At 39.4% G+C, this 12,181-nt stretch overlaps 1 protein-coding gene across 1 annotated transcript in view; it reads left to right on the top strand.

Annotated features, from left to right (window-relative positions):
* The window catches only part of DOP1B (DOP1 leucine zipper like protein B), a 96,958-nt gene extending 84,786 nt beyond the window's left edge, over positions 1-12,172 (top strand). Inside the window, exons 32-36 of the mRNA XM_074325595.1 lie at positions 5,583-5,719; positions 8,707-8,762; positions 8,991-9,152; positions 10,970-11,099; positions 11,676-12,172. Of these exons, the coding sequence (XP_074181696.1) occupies positions 5,583-5,719; positions 8,707-8,762; positions 8,991-9,152; positions 10,970-11,099; positions 11,676-11,924 (734 nt within the window). The 3' untranslated portion in view covers positions 11,925-12,172. The remainder of the gene's footprint in view (positions 1-5,582; positions 5,720-8,706; positions 8,763-8,990; positions 9,153-10,969; positions 11,100-11,675) is intronic.
* The last annotated feature ends 9 nt before the right edge of the window (positions 12,173-12,181 follow it).

Here is a 12,181-nt window from a genome sequence, read left to right as displayed (position 1 = left end):
GTAAATAGTGTAGGCCTAATCAGAAGAGGCAGGAACAGGGAATTTCTAACATGTCTCCTCTGGGAGACACTCTGGGGTCCTTTCAGCCTGATTTATGGCACCATCTGAAAGAGGTGGGTGAGCACGGGGCAGGGAACTGAGCAGCTCCATACGTCTTGGCTCAGAGTGATATAAATTTCACATTGGTCACAAAGAAGCTGTAAATAAGCCCAAAGCAATTATTTAAAAGGTGGGGGCAAGGGGTAGCCAGATGGCTCAGTTGGTTAGAGCGCGAGCTCTCAAAATAAGGTTGCCGGTTCGATCCCCACATGGGATGGTGGGCTGCGCCCTCCACAACTAGATTGAAGGACGACGACTTGGAGCTGATGGGCCCTGGAGAAACACACTGTTCTCCAATATTCCTCAGTAAAAAATTTAAAAATAAAATAAAATAAAAGGTGGGGGCAAAATGCTGCTTTGTGTAAAATGAGGAGGCGGAGGGGCATCACTCCCCACCCCACAAAGGCCCCTGACCGAGTATCAGGAAGATCTAGAGGCAACACGGTCCCTGTGAGCTGGATGAGTCTGGCTCCCCAGGTCCACTGGAGTTTCCCATCTCTTAAGCTTCCTCATTGTCCTGTACCTATCAGCTCTATTTTTCCATCGGGACACTGACGCGCAGAGGTTAGCACCTGCCTAAACTTGTGTCGCCACTGACTGGCAAACCCTGGACTGAAATCCGAGCCCTTTGTCTCCCAGCCACAGGCTGTGGTCTTCAGTAGGTACCCTTGGCGGTGGGGTACTGCTCTGCTGTCACAGGTGGGAAACAAGGGCACAGCGAGATTAAACGAGGCTCCACAGCCTGCTGTGCCAGGCGTGCAAGGAGTCGGGCGCGAGCCTTTCTCCAGCGCTCCGCTCACAAGGATTCCTTAAGCGTGTAAACGGTGCCACTTGGCTAAGACAGGAATATTAGAGATTGAAGAAAACTCAGGATTCTAAATAGATCACCTTGGCTGAAGAAGAAGCTCGTGACTTGAGCTTTTACTTGGAGCACCACGATGCAATATGCCCTGTGTGTACAGAAAAACCACTTTTTAAAAAATACTTCCTATTTCAAAATAGATTAAGACTCTCAAGAAGTTATACAAGTGACACCCTGTGTCACAGCTTCCCTGGGATGACAGCTCACATAAGCATAGTCCAGTGTCAAAACCGGGAGATGGACGTGGGAAGATGATCACTGTAACTCACCTGAGATTTGTTCAGATTTCACTAGTTTTTACCTGCATTCTTTGTGTGTACATTTGTGTGTGTGCGTTGCTGTATGAAGATATCCCGTATACAAATTCCTGTAGCCAGCACCACACCCAGGATACAGACCTCATCCATCACCACGAAACAACTCCCCTCATCACAGCCTTTATCGTCACACCCTCCTCGCAGCCCTAACCCCTGACCACCACTGATGGGTTCTCCATCACTTTCGTTTCGTCATCTGGAGAATGTTACATAAATGGAATCATGCAGCATGTAACCTTTTGAGATGAGCTTTTTTAACTTGAGTCCATCCAAAGGACTCAAGTGGGGGGCGGGTACATCCCTGGGTATACCAAGAGTCTGGTCTTTTTTAATGGGTAATTAATGTTCCATTTTATGGATGTACCACAGTCCGTTTATCCATTTACCTGATGGACATTTGAGTTTGCAGTTTTGGGTTGTTACAAATGATAAACATTCACGTACAGGTCTTTGTGTGGACATAGTTGTCATTTCTCTAGGATGAATACACAAGGGTGCGATTACTGGTCCTACTTTAAATGTATGTTTAACTTTATAAGAAACTGCCAAACTGTTTCCTAGATTGGGTGTACCATTTCACGTTCCCATTTAAACAATAATTCAAATGTCGTCATCTTTTTGATGTCATGGGGTCTGTAGACACATCCTTTCTTTCATTCCTGACTAATTTGTGCCTTCTCTGTTTTTTTCTTTGTCAGTCTTGCTAGAGATTTATCAATTGTACTGTTCTTTTCAAGTAACCAGATTTTAGTTTGATATTTCTTTATTTTTTTGTTTTCAATTTCTCGTTTCCTTCTATGTACTCGCTTTTATGTTCTTTTCTTAGTCTCTTGAGGTAGACGCTTAGGTTGTAGATTTGAACCTTTTCTTCTTTTATAATATAAGTATTTAGTGCTGTTGATTTCCCTCTCAGCAATACTTTAGCTGTATCCCACAAAATCTAATATGTTGTATTTTCATGCATTTCTTTGTATTTTTCATTTCCTTTGAGACTTCCTCTTTAGCCCATATCCTATTTAGAAGTTTGTTAATTTCCAAGTACGTGGTGGATTTTCCTATTATCTTTCTGTTATTAATTTTTCAGTTTGAGTCCATAAGGTCAAAGAACATTCCCTGTGGAATTTAGGTTTATCAAAGTTTGTTTTATGACCCATGCTAGACTGTCTTGGTGAATGTTCCGTGAGCACTTAATGAGTATATATTCTGCTGCTGTGGGTGAAGTGTCCTATAAATGTTGATTAGATCCTCTTAGTTGATGGTACTCAGCTCGTCTATGGCCTTACTGACATTTTTCCTAGGATTTCTGTCAGTTATGGGATAGGGATGTTGAAGGTCCCAGCTGTACTCATCTGTACCTATTCTCCTTTAAGCATTGGCAGTTCCGACTTCGTGTACTTTACACCTCTGTTATCCTGTGCATTTACAATTGTTATATATTCTTGTTGAATTGACCTTTTTACCACGCGGTAATGTCCCTCTTTGACCCTGGTACTTTTCTTTGCTCTGCAATCCATTCTGTCTTATATTAATAGAGCCACTGCAGCTTCTTAAAACATTTGCATAGTGTATCTTTTTCCATCCTTGTACCTTTAACCTACTTATATTATTGTATTTGAAGTGAGTTTTGTGTAAGATAGCATATAATTAGATCATTTTATTGTAATCCATAGATTTAATGTGCTTATTGGAGTGTTAGGATTTATTATGCCATTTTATTTTTCTGTTGGTTCCTTGTTTTTCATTCCTCTTTCCCCTTTCCTATTTTCCTGAGATTACGTGAATATTTTTTAGTATTCCATTTTGATGTATTTAAAGGTTTGGGTTTTTAAAAAATATTTCTTTATATAGCTTTTTGTAGTGGTTACTCTAGCTAGGGATTGCGAATGTGTAACATATACATACTTACTGTGGTCTACTAGTTTCAGTGTTTTCCCACCACTAAGGACGCTTTTCTCTTCCCCCATGTGATATAGTTGTCTTAAATATTACCTTTACATACAGGAGACAATGACTCACTTTTTGCTTTCAACTGTCCCAACGTAGTTTAAAAACTCAAAAGGAAGGAATATTGTTTTTACTCATGTATTTACCCTTTCTCTTTCATCATTGCTTTTTTGTGAAGGACATCAGTTAGCTGTTCTTTAAATGCAGATCTGTTGGCAACAAATTTTCTTAGTTTTCCTTCACTGAGACTGTTTTTCACATTGTTTTGGTTTGGTTCTTTTTTTCTTTTTTTTTCACCTTCATTCTGGAAGAATATTTTGATTGGAGATAGAATTCTGGGCTGAAGTTCTTTTCTTTCGTCACTTGAAAAATGTGCTACTTCTTTTGGACTCCATGGTTTCTGATGAGAAACCTGCTATCATTTGAATTATTGTTCCCTTTTAGGTACTGTGTCATTTCCCTTTGACTGCTATCAAGATTTTTTTCTTTGTTTTTCGTTTTTAGAAGTTTGATAATGTGACTGATTGTGGATTTCTTTGGTTTTATCCTCTTTAGAGTTCACTCAGCTTCTTGTATCTGCAGATTTATGTCTATCCCCAAATTTAGAAAATTTAGGGGCATTATTTTTTCAAATATTTTTCCAAGTTATACTTTTTTTCCCTCTCCTTCTGGGACTCCAGTGACACAAATATTAGAGCTTTTGTTGTTCCACTGTGTTCTGAGACTTCGTTTTTTTCAGTTTCTTTTCTCTGCCTTGTTCAGTTTCTGTTCATTCTGTCTTCAGCTTCCCTTTCTGTCATCTCCATTCTGCTCTTGAGCTCATCTGAACTTTTTTCTTTTTCAGTGATTGTAGTTTTAGTTCTAAAAGTTCCATTTGGCTCTTTTTGGTATGTTGTATTTCTTTGCTGAGACTTTCTATTTTTTCCTTTGTTTCAAATGTCCATAATTGATTATTAGAGTATTTTTAGACAGCAGCTTTAAAATCCTTTTCTAATAATTCCAACCTTCATATTATCCCTGCATTTGTGTCTTTTGGTTTATCTTTTCACATTCAGGTTGAGACTCTTGGCATTCCAGGTTAGTCTTCTCAGATGGCCAAGCCAGAATAAAATTAAAAGATTAAATAAAAATACCCAGGGAGCGCACCTCCAGATCATTCCTTAAGTCCCAAGGTTCCTAGCCAGTCATGTTACTTTTCCTTCACCTTTCAGCTTCCTGATAGTTGGTTTATATATTTTGTTCAATTTCTTTTTTATTTCAGTTAGAGATATAGGATGTAATATACTTACTCCATCTTGTCTAGAACCAGAAGCAGAAACAGCTTTTTAAAAATGCCAGTTTTAGGGGGTGGGAGATGAGGGTAAGGGGGATCGAATATATGGTGATGGAAGGAGAAATGACTCTGGGTGATGAACACACAATGGGATTTATAGATGATGTAATACAGAATTGTACACCTGAACTCTATGTAATTTTACTAACAATTGTCACCCCAATAAATTTAATAAAATAAAATTAAAAAAATAAATAAGTAAATAAAAAACATAAAAAAGAAACAAAATGCCAGTTGGTTTGTCAAGTGTCTGAGCAATGCGTGATCCTTCGTCTGGTCAGAGTACTTGTAAAAGCAAGAAGTGAAAACCCACTTAAGCTCAATACAGAGACACTTATTGCTAATGTGCTACAGCAAATCTTAACTAGCATGACTGCAGCTCAGCTGTTTGCTATAGCAATTTGTTATGTTCCCCAGAAACCTTAAATTATGGGGGAGAAAATCACACTCTATGATGATTTCAGTAGAGAAGTAGAGAAGACTTAGGGGCTACAGAGTTTTAACTCGCAACTTTTTTTTTGCCTTCAGTAATTAAGGTTTTTGTCATGGCTATCATATCTAAACTTTATTGAATTAAATCTATTTTATTCACTCACTCTACTTCCTACTTCTCACCACCAAAATGTAGTGGCATCTGCCAGCCAACCTCTGTGATCTTATAGTTTTATCACTCACCAGGGAGTGTCTTTGGTTTCTGTGTCTCATATTTCATATTCTTAGAAGAAAATGTAAGTGGTCATTATCATCCAGTGGATTTCTGGCTTGAGTCAGAAGTTCATGCCTTTCTTCTCAGCTGTGGCCAAGAAATAAGAGCCAGTTGATTCACTTCCTTTAGCAGAGGGCATGTACAAAAAGGAGGGCTGGGGGTGGACCAGAGGCACAGAAACACTCTCCCAACACCCATTTCTTATACTGGGTTGTTGTCAACTGTCAAAGAAATTACAATTTTTTTTTTTTTTTTTTTTGGTTTAATGGAAAACCCCAAACTGCATATTTGTGTGACATCTTTAAAATCTTCTTTTCTTAGAACGCCTGACAGACAACCTCAGAGTTGGACAGACATCCATGGTTGCTGCTCAGATGTTTCTTTTTTTCAGAGTTTTGCTGCTAAGAATATCTCCCCAACATTTGACTTCATTGTGGCCAATAATGGTCTCTGAATTAGTAAGTACAAATATTTCCCCCTTGAAAGCAAAGTTGGAGCTTTTAAAAATGCTTGTTCAGGAATAATGTACTATTTCATATACAGTTATGTGTTGCTTAACAATGGGGCTACATTCTGAGAAATGCGTTGTGCGAACGTCATAGAGAGGACTTACACAAACCTGGCCGGCATAGCCTACAACTGCACAGCTCGGCTGCGTGGTACAGCCCATGGCTCCTAGGCTACAAGCCTGTACAGCCCGTTACTGTACAAAACACGAGGTGAAGTCAAGCACAAGGGAAAATAATGCAACCAAGAGACTCTGTAAGCACGGGATGTGTGAGGAGGCTGCTGCGAGCATGACACGGCAGACTGTTTTACAACAAACTTGTTTTCATAAGTAGAAAGAGTACATTCGAAAATAACAAGAAGTATAGTAAAGAAAATGCATAAACCAGCAACATAGTTGTTCATTATCATTATCAAGTATTATGTACTGTGCATAATTGGATGTGCCATCTTTTATACAACTGGCAGCACAGGTTAGTTTGCACCATTATCATCACAAACACATTGTGCTACAATGTTATGATGGCCGTGAGGTCACTAAGCGATAGGAATTTTTCAGCTCCGTTATAATCATATGGGACTGCTGTTGTATATGCAGTCCATCGTTGACCCAGAGGTCATTATGGGGCACTACTGAATATCTCATTTTATCTGCAAAATTTTCAATCACATAGTCAGCTCTTGCTTAAATAGACAATATTTTATCTTATCCTATAATCATACTTGATCTCTCAAATGTCAGTTACTCCAATTTATTTGTACTCTTTCATATTATTTGCTATTTTTCAGCAGTCATTTTTTTCCAGTTTTATTGAGATGTAATTGGTTTAGCAGCAGGGCATAAGTTTAAGGTGTACAACATAATAATTTGATTTAAACATATTGTGAAATGATTACTACAATAATTTTATTAACATCCATCATCTCATATAGATACAAAAAGAAAATTAAAAATTGGTTTTCCTCATGATAAGAGCTCTTAGGATTTACAGTCTTAACAATTTTCGTATATACCGTATAGCAGTGTTAATTTTGTAAGTTACATCTGTTGACCTAAGAAATGTACAAACCTATGGACATTTTTTTATGAGTTTATTTGAGCCAAACTGACGACATATGCCAGGGAGCAAGATCTCAAAGGCTCCACAGAATAGCAGTTTTGCAGCTTCTTTTATGCATTTGAAATTAAGGAGGGAACATAAGGAAGATGACGTGGAGGTGGGAGGAGGCGAGGTAGGGGTTGGATTACAGGACAGTTAACAAGATTCTGGGCGCTCTTGAAGGTGATCACGCTTATTTCAAAGGTGTGTTAACCTAGATGCACAGAAACAATGGACAGGGCTGCTTAAGGCAAAGATAAGCCTTTTAGTAAAGAAGTTGTGTGCCTGGGGCGTTACCCACCATGGCCTGCCCAGTTAGGCATTTATGATCAGAGGTTACTTTCCATAGAACCCCTTTTTCATCCACACATCCCTAGTACTTAATTATCTTAAAACTGCAAGTTTTTACTTTTTGACCGCCTTCACCCAATTTCCTCTCCCCCAGCATTCCCTCACCTCCCGACCCACCCCACCTCTGGTAACCACAAACCTGATCTTTTTTATGACTGGTTTGTTTTTGTTTATTTTGTTTTATTTTGATTTCATGTAAGTGAGATCATATAGTATTTGTGTGACTTATTTCACTTAGCATAATGCTTTCAAGTTTCATCCACATTGTCACAAATGGCAGGATTTCCTCCTTTTTATGGCTGAATAATATTCCATTGTGTACATATACAATATTTTCTTAATCCATTCATCTGTTGATGGATGCTTAGATTTTTTTTCATGTCTTGGTTATTGTAAACAATGCTGCTATGAATCCGGGGTGCAGATACCTCTTCGATATAGTGTTTCATTTCCTTCAGGTATACAGTTGACCCTTGAACAACATGGGGGTTAGGGGCACTGACCACCTGCACAGTCCGAAATTCACATGAAACTTAAGTTAGCCCTCCACATACAGATTCCCAGCTGAGAATCGAGAATGCAGTTAGTTGACCCTTAAATATCACAGGTTAGAACTGCGTGGGTCCCCTTATACTGAGATCCGTATTATTCAAGGGTCAAGTATGCAATCATGTGCTGCATAACGATATTTTGGTCAACTACAAATGGGATCATACCATGTTTCCCTAAAAATAAGACCTAGCCAGACAATCAGCTCTAATGCGTCTTTTGGAGCAAAAATTAATGTAAGACCTGTCCTTATTTTACTATAAGACTGGGAATATAACATAACATAACATAACATAACATAACATAACATAACATAACATAACATAACATAACATATCAGGTAGAGGTTACCCTTTATAAAAGATATTTACATTTGTAAGGGAAATCTCAATTTGTAAGTGTGTCTCCCTCCCTGTACCAGGAAGAGGTGAACAACCCTATCTCTAGAAACTCTTATCAATAGAGAAGATAACCAAGTTGGTACTTCACAATCAGCTCCAGGGAAGTTGTACTGAAATGGAAGGTTCTTATAGAAAAGAAGGGTGGGACCAGGAAGCTATTAGCAAAAGAAAGAATTCCAAGACATAGAATGGGAAGGGTTTTATCATGCAGATTGCCTCTTTTTCTCCGGAAGTGTACTTGGCCCTTGTGACAGATTACTCCATTGGTGTTGGTGAGAAAATTCCATACTGTTTGTTTAAGATTATGTTCCTGGTGAAGGTTGAAACTGCAGTTAGCTCAGGTGTTCATCTAGGCTTGGTGTCATGGACTTCAGCATGAATGACGCCATCTTAGTCTTTAACAGTAGGTTGTCTTTCATTTTGTTGATTGTTTCTTTCACTTTATGTGCTACTTTTTCATGGACATACACATTTTAAACATTAAGCTAGTTTTAATCTCTCTCAAATAATAACGTGAATTCATGTTTTCTTTTTAAGATTCAGACACTCATACAGCTTGAAGAAGACCTGAAAGAGGATGATGAATCATTGAGGTAAGTAGTACAAGCATCTGTGCACATACGGGACAGTAATTAGTGGACATCACGTTATGATGTCGGGTTATCTAATGGTAAATACTATTGTCTTGAAGTTCTTGTGAAGGGACCAGCTATTTTGATCATTTCTTAAAAAGAAAAACTTTCTTATGGACATTGCATAGGCAAATGGACTACAGCAGATGTGGATGAATTTATAACAAGAGTTTCTTTGCAAATTTATAGAAGCAGCAACAAAATCAACAGAAAGAAAGTTTCAGTTGCTGATGGAAATGGGCCCTTGATGGGGGAGATTGCCCAAAGTGAACTCATCTTATATTTATCAGCTTGCAAATTCTTGGACACAGCACTTTCTTTTCCACCTGACAAGATGCCATTATTTCAAATGTAAGTGAGATAAGATCATGTGTCTTCTTTGAAGTAGAGACTTTTCTCCTGAGCACTTTCACTTTTCTTTCCTGTACAGTCTGTGAGAAGCCAGTATGGCTACTAGTGGCTGATAAGCCTGCTCAGAACACCAACTTTCAGGTTACTTGCAGCATCTGTGGTTTCATGAATTTGGCTCACAGTAGTATTTACGGGTGCATGAGTGTGCGTATGTGTGCGCCTGTGTGTGTGTGTGTGTGTGTGTGTGTGTGTGCGCGTGTGTACGTGTTTAGGTGGGTTCTGCTACTGGATGCTTCTAAAACACCCACTGGTGGTCCGCACTGCATTTGTGTAGATTTTTTTTATCTGTTTGTTTTGTTTTGTTTTGTTTTTTACTTGGGGAATTATTGGGGAACAGTGTGTTTTTCCAGGGTGTCAAGTCATTTTTCAATCCAGTTGTGGGGGGCACAGCTCAGCTCCAAGTCAAGTCGTTGGGGTTTTTTTTCAATCTAGTTGTGGAGGGTGCAGCTCCCTGGCCCATGTGGGAATCAAACCGGCAACCTTGTTAAGAGCTTGCTCTCTAACCAACTGAGCCATCCTGCCGCCCTGTCTTTGTTTTCATTTTATTATTATTATTTTTTTAACAGGACTTTATTGGGGAACAGTGTGTACTTCCAGGCCTTTTTTCCAAGTCAAGTTGTTGTCCTTTCAATCTTAGTTGTGGAGGGTGCCGTTCAGCTTCAAGTTGTTGTCCTTTCGGTCTTAGTTGTGGAGGACGCAGCTCAGCTCCAGGTCCGGTTGCCATTGCTAGTTGCAGGGGGCACAGCCCACCATCCCTTGCGGGACTCGAGGAATTAAACTGGCCACCTTGTGGTTGAGAGCCCATTGGCCCATGTGGGAATCGAACCGGCAGCCTTCGGAGTTAGGAGCATGGAGCTCTAACCTCCTGAGCCACCGGGCCGGCCCTGTCTTTGTTTTTAAATACATAGAACACACCATCTGAATTCACTTTGCCCCTGTTGGCTTACATTTCCTGTAGGCTTAACACAGCTGCTCATATGTTTAATTTCATGCCTGGTCCCACATGCCACTTCTCTCTGTCCCACTTCACTAAAGAGAATAATCATGTAGAAATATTTGTGGTTAAAATGTCGGTTCTCTGGGGTGGCCAATTAGCTCAGTTGGTTAGAGTGCAGTGTTCTTAACAACAAGGTTGCCGGTTCAATCCCCACCTGGGCCACTGTGAGCTGCGCTCTCCACAACTAGATTGAAACAACTACTTGACTTGGAGCTGATGGGTCCTGGAAAAACACGTAAATAAATAAAAGTTAAAAAAAAAAAAAAATAGCAGGTTCTCCTTAAATGCATATTACTAAATGAAAGAAGCCAATCTGAAATGGCTGTATACTGTCTGATTCCAACTCTGACATTCTGGAAAAGGCAAAACTATGAAGACAGTAAAAAGATCAGTGGTTGCCAGGGGTTGAGGTGCGGGGAGGCAGGGCACAGAGGACATTTAGGGCAGCGAAACTATAGACTACACTATATAATACTATCATGATGATACGTGTCATTGTAAATTAGTCCAAACCCATGAAATGTGCAACACCAAGCAAGAGTGAACCCTGAGGTAAACTGTGGACTCTGGGTGATGACGTGTCAGTGTAGATTCATCACTGTAACAAGTGCACAATTCTGTGAATGTACTAAAAGCCATTGAATTGTACGCTTTAAACAGGTGAATTATATGGCATGTGAATAAAACTCAGTAAAACTCACAATCTTTTTTAAGTGGGCTCTGAGCCCAGCATGTCTGACCTTGGGTTTTCTTCCTCCAGTTACAGGTGGGCATTTGTGCCAGAAGTGGACACAGAGGGCCCTGCGTTCCTATCAGATCTAGAGGAAAATCATCAAGAATGCAAACCCCACACTGTTAGGATTCTAGACCTCCTAAAATTAAAATACGGGGTAAGTGTTTTTCTTTTTAAAATTTATATTCGTGGAAGAGGGGAGAAGGGCTAAGCAATAAGTGAAGTATTTTAATGTGCCACTTGATTTTAATGACTTTGAATTTTCAAAATCTCTCTTATCTGAGTGTTCAAACTTGGAGATGATCATAAATTCCACCTTTATTTTCTCATTTACATGTCACCTTCTCATCCCAGTTGCTAAGAGGTGAACACAATCCTGAATAACAGTCACATATAGAAGTACTTTATTGCTAGGTCGGTGCAAAAGTAATTGCGGTTTAAAAGGTTGAAAATAATTGCGAAAACCACATTACTTTGGCACCCACCTAATACTTCGAGCAAGGACCTGTTGGAGGAATGGCAGGGCCCTCCAGCGGGGGTGGGCTTTGGGTGAAACCCTGGTAGAAAGTGTCAGTTGACGACCTAGCAATTGAGTTTATGCCGTCATTAGTGCTGATCATGAATTTGCATAAAGAACCCCCCTGAGGATTTGCCACCTGCACGAACTCACTTGCATCTCTAACCCATAGCAAAGCTATTATCATTTTTAATGGGTTTTTTCTTTTTTTTGCAGGAAATTGGCTTCGATGAGGTTACCCTGAAGAGCGAATTCCCTCTTCTGCGCCAACATTCTGTTTCCAGCATTAGGCAATTGATGCCATTCTTTAAGACTCTAAACTGTGCTTTTAAAACCCAAAATACACTGCCTGCTGACACCCAAAGCCCTCCATTCTTAGAGTTTCCTGTCACAGATAGCTCCAGGGTCTTGAAACAACTAGAGGAATGTGTTGAATATGACTTTTTGGAACATCTGGAATGTTAACCTTATAAGACAATTTATTTAATCCATTCACTGATACTTCAGCAGAAACCGGGGTATATTCTAAACAAGAAGGAAGCGAGGATAGTGCTTTTGAAAACAAGTCTATTTCAATTTTGAAAGTAGATTTCAGATAACTTTCTGTTGGGCAACAAAACACACCTCCCTAAATGCCTTGTAATATATTTGGACCTGATTGTATGTTTCTTCCTCAATATATGTAAAGAAAATAAAGTTAATATATCATCTAACAGTAGCAC

Source organism: Rhinolophus sinicus, linkage group LG01, assembly GCF_036562045.2.
Source record: "Rhinolophus sinicus isolate RSC01 linkage group LG01, ASM3656204v1, whole genome shotgun sequence".
In the NCBI taxonomy this organism is placed as follows: Eukaryota; Metazoa; Chordata; class Mammalia; order Chiroptera; family Rhinolophidae; genus Rhinolophus; species Rhinolophus sinicus.
Note: the sequence above shows the minus strand (reverse complement) of the source record. Positions and strands in the feature narration are given on the sequence as shown.